Below are 23276 nucleotides of genomic sequence, written 5' to 3'. Positions count from 1 at the left end.
TGACCACCTGAAAGTATAGTTTTCACAAATAACAAGTGGCATCTTTTTAATTTAGATTTGAGTTACAAACATTGAAATATTTAAAGTCATTGGAAACTAATGTCATAATTTATATAAGTATTTTGACCTCTGGTATTCAAGCCACATATTCCTGTTTATGTAATGATTCTAAGGGTTAATAAGTGTGACATTTCTTTACAAAATTTATCCTAAGAAAGGATTAAAACATCTTTCTATGGAAATTGATAATGAAATTGTGCTGTGCAGATTATCTAGTTTTTGTAAGATATTTTCACATGACAAGTTATATATATGTTATCAATACAGCCTACAACATCATTGTCTGAATCTATAAAAGAATAAAATGAAAAAGTTACATATATAAGGTAAAGACAGCATCAAATAGAGTTGTTAGTGTGATGTTGTAAGTTGTAAAATCATTTTTATGGAATTGGGACATAATGATAACAGTTTTGTCACAAATATTTTTATCAGTTACATATTATATAGGACTATAGAGAGACAGTTGCAGCGATTCTGTTTTGTTTTGACTGAATGACAGAATGAACAACATCTTATTTATGAGAAAATTTATGATTTATGTTGTTATTTCTGATACTTTCAGTTACCACATGATTCTGGAGGACTAGTTGGAATGCGTAGTGATACAGGATTTCAACGAAGTGATCAATATTTTAAACGTAGTTCCCGGGCCAGTGATACTTCAAGTGCATATTCTGGGTCGGATATGATGCAGTCTTCTATAGATGATCCTGGAGAAAATCCAGATATTGACCTGTCTGGATTGATGGAGAGTATGGTAGACTCTGATGATGAGGACGGATATGCTGAATCAACTGATGTAAGTTTAAAGAAATCTCTAGATATTTCATGATTGTATGTTTATGATAACCAGTATAATGTTCCATTGTGTCGAAATAACATCTGAAGATTATGCTCAAAAAACTGATTTTATGCGCCAAAAACTGATTGAAATAAATGCATGGAAGTGTGAAATAGAGCAATAGTAAGAAATGATTTAAGGCTGAACTAACTTGCAATATAATGTTGTTAATAGTGTATTTAGGGACATTTACTTGCATTTAGTTTTCTTTGTAAAACTATTGTAAAAGAAATCTAAATATTGTTTATTAATAATGTTCTCTATATTTCAGTCTCTACCATTAAGAGATACAGTAAGAGAATGTCTAGAGAAAGATCCTACCTTCAGAACAGAAGATGATATTGAAACCTTACTAGAATTTATGCAACATTTTAGGGTAGGAAATCAAACAGCAATACATGTTTTATATGAAACATTTTTCTTTCATTACTCATTGTGAATTTTATCTTAAAGACAAATCATTCTTTTTCAACATGTTGTTTATTATCAAACTATTAATTTAGACTTTCAGTTATTGTCCACAATTTATTTTGTAAGGTGTAGTCATCGTGTAGCTATCATTATAATAGCTATCAGAACTATAACCAATTAAATAATAGAATGTTTATGTACAACTTGAAATTGTTTATGAATAGTATTTAACATGAATTTCTCTTTGTAATTGTACCATTTTTTGTGTACGAATATATTATAATTATTATTATTGTTAGATTGTTGAAATGATCATTGTAAAATCTAAACCATATCTTAAAATATGTTCATGATAATATAATTTTAGGCATTTTCCAACATGACATTAGCTACACGAAGATCTCTGTGTGCTGTCATGGTGTTTGCAGTAGTAGAGAAGGCTGGAACTATTGTCATGAAGAATGGAGAGGAACTGGATTCCTGGTCAGTTATTTTAAATGGAGATGTGGAGATCACGTTTCCAGACAATACTACTAAACATTTACAGATGGGTGATAGGTGAGTGTTTATTACCTTAGTTTTATTGTAAAATCATTTTCAAGCCCATGTATATAGGAGACAAAATAAAACAAGTCTCTTACAGGAGAGACATTGTTAACATTTTAATCATAAATTATTACCAGTACTGATATCCAAATTTTAACACATCTGTGACAGAAGCAGACTTCTCATAATTTTAATCTTACATAATGAACTCTATTTCAGTTTTGGTATAAAACCCACCATGCAGAAGTTATATCATCATGGAGTCATGCAAACATTGGTAGATGATTGCCAGTTTGTCTGTATAGCTCAATCTGATTATTATAGAATATTACATCAGGTAGGTAACCACCCTCACTAACCTATTCCCCTGTCCCTTCAGGTCTTTCCTTACAAAAAAACAGTGAAGGTTGACAATCAAAGACAGAAGATGATCTATTTTTATTAGAGGGCTAATAACACAAATATAAGGTGACTGATATCATGCTACTGGAAATACCTCAAGATTACTGTCTCTGATTCAGATAGAAGGCTCTTTATTTATATTATCTTACAAACTATTCTAAACTATTTAAAATGTTTGTAGGGAGAAGAGAATACCAAGAAACATGAAGAGAAGGGTCAAGTTGTCATGTTAACAGAACATCGTGAATTAGATGGTGGAAACAGAAAGGGCAATATAGTTATCAGGGTAGGTAACTCTTTATGTTGCATTCCAAGTTTTGAAATGAGTCAACTAACATGAGGGTAAGGTTAAAGTAAGGGTTTGATATTGGTATTATTGTTACTAGATTTGCTTTAATATGTTTGGAATTATGTAATTGTATTAATGACTGACCAATTTTTTTGTCACCCAGGGTACACCAGAGAGACTAATGCAACATTTAATGGAAGATCATTCTGCAGTGGACCCCACGTATGGTGAAGATTTCTTACTGACATCCCGGACTTTTCTAGATAATCCTATTATATTAGCTAATAAATTATTACAGTGGTTTGAAGAACCTGTTCTAAGACCAAAGGTAGGTTTATGGAATTTTATTTTTCATTGGAAAGAAGACTCGCTTTATTGACAAGTGTTGTCATGAAATGTGAGCAAAGTAAACTTCTGTTTAAGGTTTTTTCTTAAGTAATTAATAACAAGAAAGTATCATAATATATCAGTTCTGTCAATTTAACTTATTTTATTATGTATTTCCTTATTCTAGGTAACATTACTGGTGTTGTTATGGGTGAATAACCATTTTAACGACTTTGAAACAGACCCAGCTATGTGTGAATTTCTCGAACATTTCGAAAAACTTCTAGAAAGAGAGGTATGTGTCAGATATTTTGATATTATTTTTGCTTGTTGTAGAAATATACTTTATTAGTTACTTTGAAAAATGTTTGCTAAACGAAACTCAAAAAAGTTGATCAAAAATAGAAATCACAATAAAGTTTATAGAATTTCTAATGGGAAGATTAAAATTGTGAAATGTTATCAAATATTACAGGATAGAGATATATATATTCCCTAAAACAAGACATATCTCTTCCAAACATACATCCTATTATATCACATTGATAGATAAAGCACCTGAGTATCTAGTTAGATAACATTGAGGACTAGTCAAATCATTAACTTTTCAAATATTGTATCATATGCTTAAAATTTAAGCTTACAAGAGTGGAAGAGTTCAATAATAGATTGAGGGTGATTAAATTATGACTAAATTGTTGAAAGTAAATGTCAACCTACTCTGTAGTTTCACCAAATTAGCAAATATTTTTCTCTTTTGCATTGTGATAGTATCAATATTAGTAGGTAGTAAGAATGTACAATGTCTTCATTAATAAATGTTATCACATTATCCCAATTTTTACAGCCCATTATTTTACCAGAGGTAAGGACATCATGGAATAGCTTTTCACGCTAGCTCATAACACCTTATATATATCATAATTTTATAAGAGATTTATTATTCAAGGACAAGTTTGATGTGCATCAATATTCGACTACTAGATACATTCAGATTAAATATTTTGAGCTGTCACATATAGAATATCTTATCAAACTTGTCCTTTTTACATTATGTAACTATAGACTTAAGAGCTACATATTGTCATAATAAGTATATCAAATCCTTAACAATGATATCATCTATATTTTAAACATAGATATTCTAGAAACAAATTTTACTAGTATTATTTATTGTTACAAATGTCATTTACTATAAATTTGATATATTTGAAAAGAAATATTATGTCTTAAAACATGGATGATTTATGTAATATGGCCTAAACATAGATTTGATATTTAGAGATATTCTCAGGTATATTTTTATCAGGTGCTGTGTGAAATGGATATCATTTTAATTTTTGAACCTACTCTCTTTTATTTTTAAATAAGATCAATCTCCATGTAAATCTCTGTAAAACTTGGCTAATTTTTTAGTGTAGATTTTTAATTTCTTACAGCTTCTTACAAATAGATATAATTTACCTATAGAAGTTGTAAGCCTCGTTAACCTTTTCTCTTTCTAAAATTATTCATCTCCTTTCTATTATCTAGTAACACATTGTCACTGAAGATAACTCATTTATTTGAAACAAATGAATTTCATTTTCACTCTGAAATTTTGCCATTCACAATGTGATCTAGGAATGTCACAAATGCATTATAGAAAGAACTATTTAAAATAATTGATTTGAAAATATACAATGTCATTGATGCAAGCTTGTTACCTTTTATATTGAAAAGAGCTTGATGATACATAGGCCTACTTTGAGTTTCTTTATATTTTCTCAGCTTATCTTGTCTTTAGTTTAATCTTCCATAAAGAATAGTAGGATGTTAAACTCCATTATACTTTATATTACTTCTAACAAAAATGCTATTATGATAATTGCTGAAAGCAAAGTCCCAGTTTGTTATCGAAATGTCAATTTTTTTTTTTTCGATTTTTACACACCTTCCTGTGCTTAGACTGCAGTAGTTGCAACAACCTTTCAACTATCATAGACCTTCTATATAGGCGACGATGTGCATAAGTATAAATTGGAAGATTTTTGCAAAACCGGGAGTGCCACAGTTCAACATGTGTAAAAAGTCGAAAATCGGCTCTAGAAGGCGTATTTTTGCATCGATTTTCTTCGGGTTTTCATTTCTACAATCTACCTGTAATTTCTGACCTGATAGCACTTAAAAAATTTCAAATTTCGAAAATTCGTAGCATACATTTTTTGGCCGATTTTCGAAATTTTTGGACCATTTTTCAGTTTTTTTCGGATTAATCTGAAATTTTGATAAAAGATGCATGTCACTAATGTAAACCATTTGACATATTCAAAATTTTTGCGTCACTTCCGGTTAAAGTGGAAAATCAATTTTCACTTCCGGTTGAATAACTTCCGGTGTGATTGAAATATTTCAACGAAATTATGTATATCGTTATTAATCGTAATTCTATGGCCGATTTTAAAATAAAATTTAGTCCGAAAAAAATACTTCGGCCGCCATCTTGATTTGATACTTTTTCATAAAACTCAAAATGGGGCTTCGGGGGAGAATGGGATTGGTCAAATTTTTATGTTGGTGTATACTTTAGTCGATGGCGACAAAAATGTTGCGAATGGATTTTTGAATTTGACTTTTGCTTTTTTGCAACTTCCATTCGAATTTTTTTCACTTTTTAAAGGCTTGTGTCTCGTGACCTTGACCTTTGATGACCTTGACCTTCATAGGGTCAAAGATCATTGACCTTGGCTATCATTTGATACTTTGACCTTTGACCTCCCACATGTACTTTCGGTTTTATAGCTATCCGTAAAAAGCCAAATTCGCAACTTTCGACTGCTCTAGCACATGACCTAATTAACCTAGAGGGTTAATTTTTTCGGTTTTCTAATGTGCTTCTCATGTACTTTACATAGATATAGAACAATTGCTTTTTTAAAGCAAAATTGAAATTCGTGATTTTTTCAAATTTGAGTTTAGTTTTACCATATTTGTGTCTTTTTGATCTTGTGGTATGTATATCTTATGACCTATTCTATGTAGAACCTTGATATTTGGAATACAACTAGACACTTTGAATATGAATTCACCTATGACAAAAAAATTGGGGTGGGCATGGCACATCCGGGTTGAATTACTAATTGTTTACATTTTGCGGCTGGGGCATAACTCGCATAGGATACGTTTGTTCAAAAAGGGACTTTGCACACAATTACCTCATCCTTTTGGCCAGTTTGTGTTAACAGCTCAGTTGTTTCAGCTTTATAGTTCCAAAAAAGGAACGGGTTTTAACATTTTTGATATTTTCATTTTTCGATTTTGACCTTTATTGACATTTGTTGACCTATATCTTTTGACCTGAATTTGGAATATCTATTACCCTATGCAAAAAAAATTAAGGTGGGCGTGGCACATCTGGGTTATATTACTCATTATTGACATTTTTGGCCAGGAACATAACTCAAAGTATACGCTTGTTCAAAATGGAACTTTGCATACAATTATCTCATGTTTTGAGTCACTTTGTCTTAGAAGTTCGGTTGTTTCGGCTTCATAGTTCAAAAAAAGGAACAGGTTTTGGAAATTCAAAATTTTCAATTTTTGACCTTGACCTTTGTTGACCTTGACCTTTCTAGGATCAAACGTCATTGGCATTGGCTATCTATTTATACTTTTATATTTGCTGTCCTATGTCATCTTCCGGTTTTATAGTCGTATGCAATTAGAAATTTTGATGACGTATATCTCTTGATCTTGACCTTTTAGACCTTCTCCTTTACAAGATCAAAGGTCATTGACCTTGGCTATCTGCTGATACTTTCATTTGTGAGGTCTGACGTCTACTTCCGGTATTAGAATCTTCTAAAAAATAGAAAATTATCAACTTTAGACTTGTTCTTGCGCTTGACCTAATTATCGTCGATGGTTGATTTTTTCGGGGTCTTTAGCAAATTGCTACATTTGCTAAGTCCCACTCTGTGCCACGAGTGGCTCTAGTTTTCTAATCTTTATTAATTGTTTAATAAGTTACATTTCAGAAAAAAAGGCTTTTCGAATTATTTTTTTTAATTGAGAAGTTTTGATAATTAATTGATTGGATAAAACTATTGATAAATTTCAGAATATTTTTTTGGATAAAATCTAGGCTCTGTCCGCTTTGAATTCTTGCTTTTATAAGCTAACCATTTGCAATCAAAAATCCCTTCATATCACAGCATTGAATTTCATGCAAAAACTGAGAATGATATTTTATGTCTTAGATTAATTTGATTGTGAATACCTGTACAACTCATAAAGATATATTTACTGGTTAAACCAAAAGGAAGATATTATTCTATGTTATTGTCCCACATATACTGTCCCATATTATGTAGAATTTTAGTTATAAATATATTGCTAGACTAGATGCTAATACATGAATATAGTCAAATTTTTCAATTTCAGCCAAGTTTGGCAAAGAAAAATTTAGATTTATTCAAATATTTTTGAAAAATTTGATTAAATTCTTAATTCATTATGACCTTTGTCCCATGTATACTTTTAACCAATGGGTGATGTGTTTTTATTTACTTCTATATTAGAGAATGGAGGGACAGCATCGCTTGTTGAACATAGCATGTGCAGCTAAAGCCAGAAAAAGGGCCGTAACGTTAACCCGCGGCACAAGGGAAGAGATACTCCATTTCTCAATATTAGGCGGATTAGAAAGAGGGCATGGTATATTTATCACAAAAGTAGAGAAAAATTCTAAAGCTTATGAGGCAGGGTTGAAACGAGGGGATCAGGTAAGCCTGTAAACTTTAATATGATTGGTTATTGAATGAGTTCTTTGCTGTTTATGAAATCAGGTAAAATCTGATAGGTTGACACATCAGCTATGTGTTATTTAACATAAGCTGTTACTTGTTACTTTGTTATGTCTTTGTCTGTGATCATTGTTTTGTACTGAAGCTTATTGTGGAAAGTGGGTAACTGGTATGTTTCTGTTTTTGTAAAAACTATTGCTTGTTTGTGTTGGACAATACTATGGCTACAAGCCATAGATATGAGCTTTGAAAAAACTGAAAACTTTTTATTATTTTCAGATTTTGGAAGTAAATGGAAACAATTTTAGTCATATATCTCACAACAGAGCATTAGAAATATTACGAGGAACAACTCATCTCTCTATTACTGTTAAATCTAATTTACATGGTAGGTGAAAGTTTTAAATCTTATAAGGGATCAGTGAAGAAAAGGATACAAAGGTGATCTAATAGATAGATATCTTACTTGCCAAAACAACCTCAGTAGTTTAAAGAGATTTTTTTTATTTTTCAGAATTTAAATCTTTACTACAAGAATCTGAGAAAACAACTCCACGAAAGATGAAACCAGATTTTATTGGTCCACCTAAACAGAGGTTATCTGCCCCTGATTTAGAGCAGTCTGTGCCAGTTATAACATCTAATATCAAGGATAAGAAAGAGAAGAAAGATAAAGGATTTATGTTTACTAATAAACCTAAATTAAAGAAAGCTCTGATGAAAATGAATATCATACCCAATAAAACACTGGGCAGGTTAGTCATATTTCATCTTTAGTTCACATTAATAATTATATAGACTTATTACTTTCTGAGAAAGATTGGTGCTAGTTAGGTGATCTTGAATGAACAAATATAAAGTCACTACTGTTTCTTTTGAAGTAGTATTGATGCTTTCAAACTATCAGTAATTGTTAACCAATGTTTGCATGGAATTATGAAAAATGTATGAAAATTCCTTTTTGCCATTTACCCAAATCTGTAATTGCTCCTTATGACTTTACTGGTATGATATCACAGTAGTAATAGTCATCCAGTATGATTTATTATCTCTGTCATTTCAGTGAATCTAACAGTAATATCAACCATTCTGATGAAAGTTTATACACCAACTCAAAACCTTCACGGAAATCATCTACATCTTCATCATCATCATCAAACACCGTGGGCATGTGCAATCATCTCTCGGCTTCCAATCCAGACTTATCATCTCTAGGATTTGCTATCGATAATCTCACCACAGACTTTCCAGAACATGTAGTCAAGGTTTACAGGGCTGATCAGAGTTTTAAATATTTATTGATACACAAGGTAAGACCTGAAATTGAAGTTTAATGTATTTGGCACAGAAAGATCTGTCGAGAAAGTAGATTTGATTAGATAAATGCATCTAAAAAAGCACTGTATTTCAATCCATATTTGTTTTGTATTAAACATAAATGATAAAATATTTCAAATTTTGTTTTTTTTGACTAAGAATATAATGTTACATTTACTTCTTAATTTTTGAGACGCAATGCATTTTATACCTATTCTTTTGCCACTATTATTATCTTTCTATATATCAATTTATAGGAAACTACAGCTAAAGAAGTGGTGATGTTAGCTCTTCAAGAATTTGGTGTAACAGAATCTAGTTGGTAAGAATATTTCCATTATCTTCTAATATTCTTCTAAAAGAACTTTATAGTAGGCGTCTTTTTCTCGTTAATTTTAGAACGATTTAGTGTTTAGTGATTTTTTTTTAAATCTAGATTTTATGTAAAGTCAATATTTGAGAAAGAGTTTACAATAGTTTTGGTCCTCTATTGGATATATTTGACTCTAGATAGACGAGGCAACCAGATTAACATCCTTACATGTCATGTTTTACATTTTAGTAATTTCTCATTGTGTGAAGTTACAGTAGAAAATGATAAACTTGTAAAACAGAAACGTTTACCAGAACAACTTCAAAATCTTCCAGACCGCCTCAATCTGAATGCCAGGTATGTTACTAATTTTTATCAGGTAGATTTTTAATCAGTTAGGAATTAGGATAGAAGTAGACCCTCATAGGACAGGTCTCATAAAGATTGCTTAAAAGTTAATTTTTCTAAGAAAATTAAGTTGTCTGAAAATCATTCAATCTTTTTCTAAAGTATTTTAACTTTTGATAGAACTTTTAAGATGGCACTAGGAATAACAGTGTATGGTTTCTTGTGGAACATCAGTAGAAAATTTAGAATCAATAAAAATAAATATATCAAATGACCAGAATCAACTTTTTAGTCCAATGGATTTCATGAAACTAGTCCGTGATTTACTATACATTTTCTTGTTTTCACTGAGAAACCTACCTTGTTAAATACATGATGCTTCAAACCTAGATAACAAATAAATTCAGAAAATATTTGAGTTTAGAAATGATATAGAATATAAGAATTGATTTATCATTTTGTTATGATGAGATATTAACCTTTTAATTGGCAATTATGAGAAGATAAACATGGTGTATTTTGAGCTTACTTTTGTTATATTTCAAGTCAAATGGAAGTATTTCTATATATTTCAATGATATGTTTTCTGTCACATATTAGCCTTAAAGGGTTAGTGTCATATTTCAAAATGATAAATCTAAATTTAGCGCTTCTGCTTAACATTTGTCCCATGTCAAATTACTAACATATCATTTTTATTGAATTGTTGATATTTTCTTACTTTTTTTAAGGTTTAAGAGCATATTATATTTCTCATGAATTTTAATGCCATATTTATTGCACTGAATGCATGTCACAATAAATTTAAAAATTGAAATATATACTATTTACTTGTTATTATTAGTAGTATACTCTTACAAAAGTTTGAGGGTCAGACTAGAGGTCTATCAGAATTTAAGAAACAAATGAAAGAATTTTCAAAAATTTTAAGTGCTGAAAAGGGGGATCTTTATTTGAAAGTTGATTGATCGACACAAGTGAAACAGAATTTATATCCCCTATATCCCCATTCATATTGTGTCTGTTTCCCTACATGTTATGTTGTGTTAGAGACCTTTATGTTCTAGTCTGACCCTACTGTTTTATATATATATAATGATATATTGTGTATTTGTTCAAATAGACTTGATATCCAAGACAAAAATTTCTCGCTTCCCATGATTTTTAATTGGAGAATATAAATTTTAAATAAGCGAAAATTTACACTTGCACATCAAGTCTCTGAACTTATGATAAAAGTGAACACTTGATGATCCAGAATTGCAGATTTTTTCAGAAGAGTTATGCCCCTTGCAGTCAAAAGCCAAAACTCAGTAAATGTGGTGGGATTTATGTTGTAATTTTTTTCATTGGTTAATTTTGGGGCGAACGGTGCCAGAAATTTGCATGAAATTCCCCAAAATTTTAAATTGTTGTCATTCTCTAGTTTCAACTAATTTATTTTTGTCAAACTTTTTGTGTTTGTGGCAAAAGTTAACTTTATAATTTTGGTTTTCTCCCTGGTTTCCATGGATAAGGTGTTCCTTTCCCTTTGTTTGTTTTCATTGTTTTGTTTCAAAATATTTGAAAATGTTGAAAACCATTTTTGAATATTTCTTTTGTTTTATGTTCATTTTCATTCATTTGCTTTTAATGTCCTTTTTATTTTGAAATCTTTTTATCTAACCCTCTTGGTGTATGGCTTTGCTTTTTGAACACAAAATATTCATGATTTCAATGATTTTTTTTTTAAATTGCAAAAATTTGCAAGAGATATTTAAAGTAATTATCATGTCTTGAAAGTGAAAATTTTGTGTTCCGAGCTTAATTAACATACTAAGTGAAAATGGTTTAATTAATGTTTGGCTTTATAGATAGAAAATAGCTTAAATATTTCAATAACTTTTAATGTATCAGCTTTCATTAGAACAGATGCTTCTTATGTATGGATCCGTGTCAAAATCAGGTTGTCATAATGACTCCTGTATAATTGTCTCATCATCTGACTCTGTTAAACATGCCAGAAAATGGTTAATTTATCTTGATCAGCTATCTTGTGATAAAGTACTAATTTCATGTTATATACCAGTATTGTACAATTTACTTTTCAATATCAAGTCAGACATTAACTAAAGAATATTCAACATTTAGAATCTTTTCTTTTACGATCAAGTTTTGAAAAATACAAAAATTTATATAGTTTAATAGTTATACATTGATTTATTTGGTTCGATATATTTTTGTAAACAATGTCATGCAATCGAATCTTATTCAAATGAAATTGGGCTTCAACGTGAATATCTGGCAATACCAACAAATATAATTTCAAAATTTGATCAACAAAAGCATGGAATGATATGTTATTTATAAGTTATTAATTTTGGGATATTGGTTTATTTTATCTGTTATTTTTTTTTCTTTTTTATGTCTTTTATTTGTTTATTTTCTTCTAATTTGGCTATATTTCAAGATATATTACTGAAAAAAGATACATAAAAGAATGGACAATTGTATGCATGTCATTGTCATGGTTATGTCTTTCTTGCATGTTCGTTAAATATTGACAACGCATGTTTGCATGTCAATCTGCGCTACTGTCAAAAGTTCCTTCCCTTGGCTGTAACATACTTTTGTTTCATTTGTTGTTTGATATTGGCGTTTCATTAACTGATAAATGCTACAATTTCATTGGCTGTTGTTTGAATTCCTCATCCCTGTTTAAATATTGTATTATACTCTTTCATTGGCTGATATAATTTAATACTGCTTTTTATTGGCTTATTAAATATAACACAATGAATTGTTTCTTCATTGTTGTAGCCTAACCTAAGCATGTATCATTGTCACCAAAAATATTTTGTTAAATATTCAAAACTTCAAGGAGAAAAGGGAATGGACATTTTAATAAATTGACAGTAGCCTAGAAATCACAGTTAAGTAACCACAATTTGTTGACGGCTATTGCTAGGGGCTAACACTTCTTTTTATCTGCCTTCCGGAACATAGACGAACGCTCCCTCGTGCTCTTAGGTACTACCTCAAGAATAATATGAGCACAGAAACCCTGGTACCGGATGAATTGATGGGAGAATTGATCAAAGAAAGCCAGATTAACATCCTGCAACTAAACACTGCTGAGGTTGCATCACAGCTTACTCTAGAAGACTTTAAAGTTTTCCGAGAAATTGAACCCACAGAATACATTGATGATTTGTTTAATCTCAAATCTAAATATGGCTGCCCAGCACTTGATAAATTCGCAGAGGTTTGTTATCATATATATTTGCTATTCATTCAGTTTGAACTTTGATTTGTGATGGAAAAGTTCCATATACTACAGCCATTTTTCATGAAAGATGATTTGCTGAATGGACATTGAATGAAAATAACCTTATATTGTCTGAATTATGAAAATAATTTAATTCAAGATTAAGCTCTTATTCATAGTTCTCATAGTGAAATAAAGAATTGTCCTGGTAGAGGATAACTGACTTTAATCTGTTGTATATTTCACAGGCTAATTCACTGGTGCATGATATGATGTATAAGCAAAATATTAAAGGCTTCTTCTGATGTTGGATATTTGTTGATTTTCTCTGTGTGATTAAATTATGTTTTGTATTTTCAGTTGGTAAATAAAGAAATGTTTTGGGTAGTAACAGAAATCTGTAGTGAATTAAATCTAGTCAAACGAATGAAGCTAATCAAACATTTTATCAAAATAGCCAGTAAGTATAAATGTTAGATAAAGGTTCTAATTTTCCAGGGCTATTTCTCCAACTATTGCTGAAAGGATGTGATTTTGTCTTACATGACCAGTTATCTTCACTTCCTTAAGGATTCTGGCTTCTATTTGCATCATTCCAACAGATTTCTGTGGTTCATCTTATTATAAAAGTGCTTAAACGTATATAGCATCACTGTTCAAACTCTTGCGATAGCTACACGGTCTATTTATGCAAGAACCACAGACTTCTGAATAAGAATTAGAAAGATGCAAATTGATGCTATCGGTGTTCCCAATGCACATTAAAAGTTTAATTTACAATCCCTTGAACCTAATGACTTTTGCAAAGATGGCATCTGTGTAGACTCTTATGACAATGATTATAATAAATTATAGCAGACTCTATCTATCAAGAGTTAGTTGTTGTCTACCTTATCTTACACTAAAGTGTGATGATTTTACTTTCAGAACATTGTAAAGATTGTAAGAATTTTAATTCAATGTTTGCTATAATCAGTGGATTGGGACATGGTTCAGTTTCCAGATTACGGAATACATGGGAACGTCTACCAACTAAATACTGTAAAATGTTCGACGTAAGTAATTAAAGATAATTTTCCTTGTGTTTGGGAACCATTTGTTTGTTTTAATGACATATAACACATTAGCTGAAAACTAATTTAACATATCAATTGTATATTATCTAAATAACTTACTTTTATAATTTTGACAAGGGTAGTTATATAGGTTTCTGTCAATTATTTGTAGGATTTACAAGCTTTGATGGATCCATCTAGAAATATGGCGAAATACAGGAATCTCATCATTAGTGACCATGTACAGGCTCCAATGGTATGATTTTATAGACTTTAATGTTGAATTGAATTTATTATTGATGTGTATTTACCACACTGTGGAGTATTGAATATATGCATGAAGATTTCCTTCAAAAGATTTTTTATCCCATAGTAGACAGTACAAATCTGCTTCAAGAAAGATAACATATTGTTTGATTTCTTTTTAGCTTCCTTTTTTCCCCGTAGTAAAGAAAGATTTAACATTTATTGAACTTGGAAATGACACCATGGTAGATGGTTTGATAAACTTTGAAAAGTTACGAATGATAGCTAAAGAAATTAGGCACATCTGTAACATGAGTTCTGCCAAATATGTAAGTACTTCATAAATTTTACAAAGCCTTACTAGTATCTGCTGGAAACTGAATCAAAGGTTCAGTACAAAAAACATGCATAATATGTAATGTATTATGTTGTTGCTTAACCTTCTTGATCACCCGATTTCGTTCTGTGATTGAGTTAAAGATCCTAACATTCCAAGACTTCATAATTAATTTATTTTGTTATTTTCATACAGGACGTGAGTACGATGTTTCTAGGAACATCAACAATGTATTCGAGTTCTTCTCTAGTCTCCGGTGTAGCTACTTTAAAACGTACCAAAATACGACGAGGGTCCACTGTTCCAAACCCTAAAAAAATGTATGAAGAGGTAATAAAATATAAATATATTTTTTAGAATCGCAATTCAGTTTCTCCCTGTTAGAGATAGACATAAAACCCTGTGCTACAGACTGCATGTTAAAGATCCCTAGAAAGTTGAAAATCAAAAAGGATTTGCAGTCCTGGCAAAATGACCCTCTCTATACACTGAAAGGGTCTGCCTGTTTTCTGTGTCTGAAACACAGAATGAATAAGTTTAATGTTAGTATTCCAACATGGCTGTAGCACCAATGTCATCTGAATAATTCTATGTTAAACATAGTAATTAACTGATCCAGTCAATGGCTTATTCCAAATTCCAACAGCCTTGTAAAAATCAATATATTTATTTGTAGGCTCAGATGGTACGGCGTGTCAAGTCTTACCTATCTAATATTAATGTTATAATTGATGAAGATGAATTGAAGGTATTATCTAATACTTGTGAAGTTCCAGGTATGTATTACAAGATCAGATTATTTGGCTGATTTGTGAAATGTTGAGATTATGTTGAATTATCACTAAACCATGGCAATGCCAAACTAAAATATGTTGTCTTGCTCAGTCTGAACATTAATAAAGTTACACATTAACAATAAGGAAAAGAAAACAAGGAAATGTCTTGAATTAATTATGAGGGTAAAATTTGTTTCCTGTTTGTTTAATGATAAGGTTGTTTAGATGTTAAGTACAAAATGATATGGTCATCATTTAAAAACATATTTCTACTATATTTTATGGTAATATAGGTGCTATGACATATTGCCACTGAACATAGTGAGCTATTCTGGCTTATATCTCTGGAAGTGTCTAGATATCTTTGGAGTATATCTGTTATAGGTTTACAATGTTTTCTGGATGCTTTTCTTTCAAATGTAAGATTCTGTTTATTGTTGATTTTTGTACAAATATCTATTATCAACATCAAAAGTCAGAAATCTTCACAATGGTTCGTAAATTTTGTTTCAGCTCGCCGGAGAGATCCATCTCCAAGTGTGAACACAGGTTCACCTAGTATGACTCCAGAAGAAAAACGCCATGTCAATCTCGGACCAAAGTTTGGTAAGTTTCATAGCATGCATTGCTTGTCTTGCTACATTCATGTTGTTGGTAATATTCTCATGAATATTCATTTTCAATATTAACCGATTGCATGATAAATTTTCAAATTGTCATTTTGTTTGCATTAGTGAAATCCATCTCTGTCAAAGTTTCTTTTTGTCAAATTTTTAGAGAATGATTGAAAATCTGTTGTAAATAGAAGAAATTGATTTTAAAACATAAAATTGAAATATTTTCTTAATCCCTTAGTTTGGTCATTTTACCAAGAAAATAGAACCCTCTTTATTTCATACAAATCATAATCTATAGTTTTCAGTAATTCTTTTCTCAGGACTAAATTATTTTTGACCTTCATTTTAGAAATGACTGCAGCTAATTTGATATTAAGATCTAGAATTTTAAAACAGTTTGTGTAGACTTTATTTTTATCCCCCTTGTTGCAAAAAAAATTTTATGTGTATAATTTGAAAAATGAACTGTCTGGTAATGACCAAACTGGGTTATCGAAATGAATGTTGAAAACCTATATTATCATTATGCTTTGCATTTCATCCTTTTCTGTTTGCATGACTATAGGTCACATGACCTCTCCCTCTTTTGTTTGATAGGTACCGCCTCTCCAGAACGAGTTCGGAAACTGATGGCCTTATCGGATAAAGTTCGTCCACATAATCCAAAAATTCCCGTCCCCACAGTTACGAGTCCGATTAATGGACGTCGTCATGGTAGTCCGCGACATGCCAGAGCTTTACCAGTTAATTTATCTGTAGAAAGTTCATCTGTTAGCGGTATTAGTCGTAAACCTAGTCGTACTGGTAAGATAGAGTTGTCCCCCCTAAGCTTGGGTTGCGGTTCGCTGCATGATGGTTGTGGTTTCTATTTTCAGTAGATAATAGTCTTGATTACACTGGCACTTCTCACCATTATATTTTAAAGATCATATTTTGACAATATTCAGTATTTTCAGATATATTTAGTACTAAAGGAAATGTAAGGAGGTTTCTGTCTGTGGGTATCTATTTTGTGAATATACACCAATCCTGATCAAACATGAGTAGAAATGATGAAGGTTACCTTCCTTTTACTGAGTAAGGACAGCCACATAAGTTGTTCTAACCCAGACAAATAATTTGTTCCATGTCAAATACTATTGGTGTAATATGAAGGTGGATGGATACCCTGTTATGCCAGTCAATATCTTTACATATACCTTTAGGACTCGAGATTTGGAAATACAGCTTTTTGTTGTGAGAAAGTGCTCAATAATTGAAGACTGATGTAATCTTTAGAATTTCAGCTTTTTGTAGTTTAGTTTTTGCTCTCTGGCCATATTAGAAAAAAAATGTTTTTTGTTTCACTTTGCCCATCTACGTGCTGTGAACCGCAACTCATATGCAAATCCTTTATTTGTTTTGCTTTTTGTCAAATGTCGATATTAGCTGTGGTCTTGATTTTTTTTTATTGAAATTTCGTACTTTTTATTGAAATGTACGTTTAAAAAGGAGGATTAGCCTTTATGGAAGGATTGATCTTGCAACTTTTCAACCTTTTCTCTCTTTTCTTTGCAAAGAGCATGTTGAATTGAATAGATTGTTTATGATGTCTTTCTTTGCATGAGTTGTATGCAAGTTTTACAGTTTTTGTTGTATGGTTTTATCAATGAATCTCGCAACTAGCAAATGGTATTGTGAACACACCAGGCAAAACTTGATTGTATGGAAACTTGATAAGTTAATTTCTTAAAGAGATATAATACAAGACATTAATATTTACTTTCTGTCTGTATCAATAATCACAATCAACATCATCAAATATAATAATAATCAAATAAAACAAATTGATCAAAATATGAATGGATAAATGAAAGCATGAAGAATTTGAAACAAATGAATTAAGATGTCACAGAAATCAATTTATAAATCATAATCAATTTAATTGTTGTTAGATAGGCCTTTAATTGCTGTGTGTTGTGTTACTTTGTTTCATCCTAAATTTTTACATAATGTTGTTTTAACAACAAAATCACACAGGGATAAACATATCAATGACATCCAAACAGTAGATAGCACTGGGAAATAAAGAAGATTACACATGTATATTGATAATGGTTTGTGATTTCAGGTTCTATAAATTCCACAGACTCTGCCTCTCCAACCAGCAGTATCAACAGTTATCAACATCAGTATGGATCAGAAACAGATTCTGGACATAACAGCATTATGTCATCCAATTTTGATAGTCATAGTACGAGTTCTGTTGGCTCGTGTAATTCTCCACCATTTCAAAGAAAATCTTCCAACCCTCATCTTCATCCTCATCATTCACACATACATTCAGGTGAGATTTCATCTTCACAAGTTAAAGGAAAAACGATAGAAGCATCCATGTCTTAAACAGCTGTTCATTACTTATTTTGGCTTTATGTTTCCTTGGGAAAATAAGGAAAGTTGATTTATTCATGGTCATCTTATTAAAATCCAAACCAATAGAATGATTTCAATATTTCAGGTACTCAATCTCTTCATCTACCAGCAGGGCCCCGCCCACCTCTCCCCTCATATCAAACAGTGATGCAGAACGCAGCTTCTCATTCAATACCACATGGTAGGTCAACATTAATCATTCTCCACTTTTAATCATGCATGATCATACTAAAGCATCATGATCAGAATTTAACACTTAAAATCTTCAGTTCTGACACAGCACATTACTGTTTTGAACCTTTTTCATGAAAAATTAACCACAAACACAGAAATCTGAATGGTTATCAGAGCATGTTCACAAATAAAAGGACTGGAATTTGTATTGAAGTACCTACATTAGAGTGTATTTTTTTGATAAAATGTTAACCCAAATACTGATCGAATATTAAAGTCAGACATAGAGAACATATTTTCAAAAAAAGAGTAAATACTGGAAAGAGCATGAAAATAACTAGATAACTTCAGTGTTGTAGTCTTCATTCCATTCTTTAACATTTAATATTGATATCAAGTTTGTCTCTTAAGCTGTGATCTATCCAGCTTGCACATTAAATGAACTGCACCTGAACCAATTAAGGGTTGACACCAATAATGATATTTTTTCCTTTCTTACAACCAGATCACCAAAATCTGACTAGTAATTTGTCTATATCTACAAGATAATAACTATTGTGAAAGTAAAAGAAACAAATTAACTAATAATGTCTTTTGCCCATGAACCAAATGTTGTCTGCAATAATAGCATGTTGCTTATCTCCCCTTTTCTTCTATTTTTCTTCTCTAGTTTCTGGTAGTTACATACCTCACTCACACTATGGGCGACGGCCGCCATTACCTGATTACCAGGCAGCTGCACACATGGCCAACTTGGCACGGCAGAAACAGTTGTATCACATGGAACGAGCGAATGCTGCAGGGTATTATCAGGATAGTGATTATGATATTCCAAATAGCGGTATGTATTATCGCCATGGTAACATCATTAAATGAATGGGATGCATGATATTTCATTGCTCTGCATTGTCACCCATAAATTATGTGCAACCCTGATGAAGATATGAGTTTCTCTACTGAGGGTTATTTAACAACGATATTCTATCTTGCTCTCACGTGCTGAGCATTTTGGAATCTACTCTTGCTAAAGCAACCCTTTACAACTTATTATGATATTTCAGTGGGATAATCTTTCATTTGAAAAAAGTCTTGGAAGAGAACATTTAAATTTTTGAACTAAGAGAAAATCATAGTTTTCAAAATGTATTCCCTATATATTTCAGAATGTGCTGATGAAGAACAAGTGTCTGCTGTTTGACATAAGGGGGATAACTCCTCTTAAGGAGACAACTAAACACTCAATACAGCTATTTCTGGTGCAATGTATATCTGTCTCAGACTGTGATATAGAAATATTCACATTACTATGGCAACCATCTTGACTTACATGATTCCAGTGATCTTATTGGTGAATTAGTTGAAGACTCTATAGAATCTTGTGAGATTACAAGGATCACATGATAATCATTCTAACATTTGATTGGAGAAGATCTATTTGAATAATCTTACAAGATACAGACTTTTGATTGGCTCAGACCAGTCACATGACAATATAAGGTTAATCGCCTTCTGTGCTAAGATTTGAATACTCAAAAACTCAGTAACGTTAGTAACACATTATTTTAGAGTGCTTTTATGAGATGCCGCAGCATATTTTTATTTTAAAATGGACAATTTTTTTTGCCAAGTCTGTCGGCATTTTATGGATTTAGTTTTTAAACCGGTATTTTAAACAGATCTTGCCAAGTTTTAATGTGCTTCATAAAAGTGTCTTGATTCTGCTACAAACATAAATGGAGTTATAAAATCCTAGTAGATAAAACCTGGTGAAAATAAAGAATTCCAAGTGATTTTCTTACTACAGAGTAAAAGCAAGTTGTCAGCCTTTCAACCTTCTGGAATATATTTTATACTGAACTCAATGACATGACTATAAGGTGTCAAACAACAACAGTATGAATATTGACAAACACTGGGAAAATGTGACTTTGATAAATGATAATACCTATAGTGAAAATCAACATTTATAATTAACCAGAATTTGAAATCGTTAGTGTAAACCATGATTGCGGTTATCGTTTGTTGATTTAAGGGAATGTTTAGCTTGAATATAAAACACCATTTCAAAAACCATTCTGATCATTGTAATGATGTTAAAACCAGACAACTATAATAAGGTCACATGAAAGTTTTAAAGCTTTTTAACATGATCTTTTAAAAACAAACTGTGAATATGGTGCTACTCGAAACCAAGATAATTATTTTGTTTTATTGATATTAAGAATAATGCCCTGAATAGAAACTTACATAACATGGTTTTTGGGCTTTCCTGAAATCTATTCAAAAATATGTTTCCAATCTTGTAAAGATTATGATGTAAACAGATTATTAAAAAACTTTAAAAATTATTTGTTAGTTATTGTTTAAATTGGCATCAAATACAGACACGTCTAATTATCTGGTTTATTTTGACAGCACTTAAAGTTTTGTTGATACCTCAGTTTTTGGAATATCTGTACTTTGTTCAATTCTTATAGTTTTACTCTTCACTTTAAGGGAACATTTTCGTAGTGTTGTATGGCAGTACATCTGTTAATAGAATTTTAGAAATTGTTCAATATGTCAACTTTATTTTATATTTAGAATCTTTACAGCTAACTAAGTAAAGATTAATGGAATGTAGCTCTGAATTGCCCAGAATCATGTTATGTAGGACGTTGAAATAATGTTGAATTCCTCATTTTTTAGCTTATATTATGTTTATTTATAATGCACTGGTTGCATTTACATTGAATTTGTACATACTTGTAAATAAATAATAATGAAGCTGTTTTTTATTTGCTGTATTTTATCAAATATTGCTTGACCTACTAGTAATATCCATGTTTTTTGCAGGTTTGATTAAACGTGTGTGTTTTAATTCTCATCTAAGGCTGAGATTACTTTAATCTGGAAAATAAGAAAATAAAGATGAAATGATGGAGCCTCCTTCCAAATAGAAACATATATGAAGACTGAGCATTATCTTCAAAGCTTAAATCATTCAGTTTATTCCACTTCGAATGAAGAATTAGATCACATACAGCAAAGTTTACCATACCTTTTTCTAGTCTAATGTAAATCCCACCTTAGTCTGAACTCTGCAGGTTAGAGAGAACAAGATTTTTTAGAAAGTGGAATGAAAGGGGTCAACAGCACATTTTTTAGGCGGTTAAAAGAAAATTATAAAGAATGTTTTTAAATTAAGAATGAAAACCATGGTTGAACCAGAATTTCATAATTTAAGAAAATTTACATAAAAACCCATTGAACTTTAGAGGCATTTCAGTTTTGTTAACCAAACCTTACCTGGGTTTTCATTAATGAACCTTTCTAAACATGTCAGAAATCTATGCCAGGAAGGTTGTGTCATATGCTTGGGGAAGAACCTTTCCATTTGTTTTATTTAGAAAATGATTATTTGATTTTATTTATTGAAGAACCCAAGGTCTGAATCAAATGTTGAATGAAAACTGTTGCATGTCATTGGTTGAAATTTAAACACCCAATCCCAAAACCTCAATAAACATCCTTAACCTTGCTATTTTACTCGTTAAAATATTTTTATAGTTCTATTATGATTTCTTGCTCCCTTTCAGATGCTTGTGTGTCATGATCTTAAAAAAGATAATCCCTGATTTCCCGGGCAAGCTGTTGGAAGGATTTAAAATTGACAAGTCTGTAGCTGCAATGCTACCCCTGTGCAATGTCCATATTCTCCATTTCCCCATTGCGATAGACGGTATACTGGACACAATTATATGGATGACAATTAGTTAAATAAATAACTTACAACCTTTCGACGATGATGCTTTCATCTTTATCAAGCAATCATCGTCGAAACCTCGCAAGTTTATTATTAAAGTAATTGTTATCCACATAATAGTGTCCAGTTATTCATACCCCAGTTACTAAATGCCACTTAAGGAAGCATTATCAAGTAAGTTGATCCCTATCAGTGCTGTGGAGGTATAGGGGGAGGCATTCGCTCTCCAAGAAGATAGCTTGCCAGCCAAGGTAATATACGCCCACTAGCAGCTTTGATTTTGAATAAAAATATTTAGCAGTACAGTAACAATCACCAGTATGAAATATTCAACCTTCAGTCATACGCTTCTTCCGAACTCTTTAGAGCGACACTGAATAATACTGAGTACGAGTTATTTCCCATGTTCAATTTTTAGCTCGTGAAAACTCTAGAAGGCAAATATTCAATCTTCAGTGAATAATAAAACCAAGTTTTGTCAAAATCCAGCAAGAATCATGCCTTTTACTGTTTAAGTGCTAAAATTGAACAAGAACAAGGGCAATAACTCATACTAAATATTTTTCAGTTCTTCTGATTTTCAATTATTGAAAATCAGAAGAATCGAAAAATATTTAGTATAAGTTATTGCCCTTGGCGTTTTCAAGAACAACGGCAATAACTTATACTAAATATTTTTCAATTCTTCTGATTTTCAATAGGGTTCATCCCATTTCATGTGGGCGTATAAAAAGAACACAATGATAGGATTAAGAATACACGATAATTCATTAGAAACACCAATTTATCAAATAATCTAAATAAAAAAGCATCACTCTAACCCAGCCCAACAATGAAATAGCTCAGTCGGTAGGAGTTTGATCCACAACTGCAAGGCAATCTGTTGAAGTCCTCAAGACAAGAAATGGAGATTCACTCCAAAACCTGACCCCATTCAAAACTTTTGAACAACCTAGTTGTTTAATGAAGAAGGCAAGATTGCTACCAGTGCAGGTGTAGAAACAATTGGAAATTCATAAAATTGAC

General features: G+C 31.2%; 2 protein-coding genes across 2 annotated transcripts; both read left to right on the top strand.

The window, feature by feature from the left end:
* Nucleotides 1-655: 655 nt before the first annotated feature.
* LOTGIDRAFT_107273 (hypothetical protein) lies at nt 656-15334 on the top strand (the record flags this gene model as incomplete). Its single annotated transcript, XM_009063826.1, has 20 exons — nt 656-862; nt 1176-1280; nt 1683-1873; nt 2081-2198; nt 2445-2549; nt 2716-2880; nt 3067-3174; nt 7439-7642; nt 7943-8051; nt 8178-8418; nt 8700-8973; nt 9238-9302; nt 9543-9650; nt 12651-12885; nt 13249-13348; nt 13816-13943; nt 14116-14199; nt 14372-14518; nt 14722-14856; nt 15203-15334. The coding sequence occupies 20 exons, from the start codon at nt 656-658 to the stop codon at nt 15332-15334; spliced, it is 2961 nt and encodes a 986-aa protein (XP_009062074.1).
* A 481-nt stretch (nt 15335-15815) lies between these two features.
* LOTGIDRAFT_154612 (hypothetical protein) lies at nt 15816-19703 on the top strand (the record flags this gene model as incomplete). Its single annotated transcript, XM_009063825.1, has 6 exons — nt 15816-15908; nt 16517-16723; nt 18030-18245; nt 18417-18512; nt 19176-19346; nt 19669-19703. Coding segments are annotated over 6 exons (818 nt in total), but the record flags the coding sequence as incomplete, so codon positions are not given.
* Between the last annotated feature and the right edge of the window lie 3573 nt (nt 19704-23276).

The sequence above is a fragment of the Lottia gigantea genome (genome assembly GCF_000327385.1).
Source record: "Lottia gigantea unplaced genomic scaffold LOTGIsca_6, whole genome shotgun sequence".
In the NCBI taxonomy this organism is placed as follows: domain Eukaryota; kingdom Metazoa; phylum Mollusca; class Gastropoda; family Lottiidae; genus Lottia; species Lottia gigantea.
The sequence above is the reverse complement of the archived record's forward strand: the minus strand, read 5'-3'. Positions and strand labels throughout refer to the sequence as shown.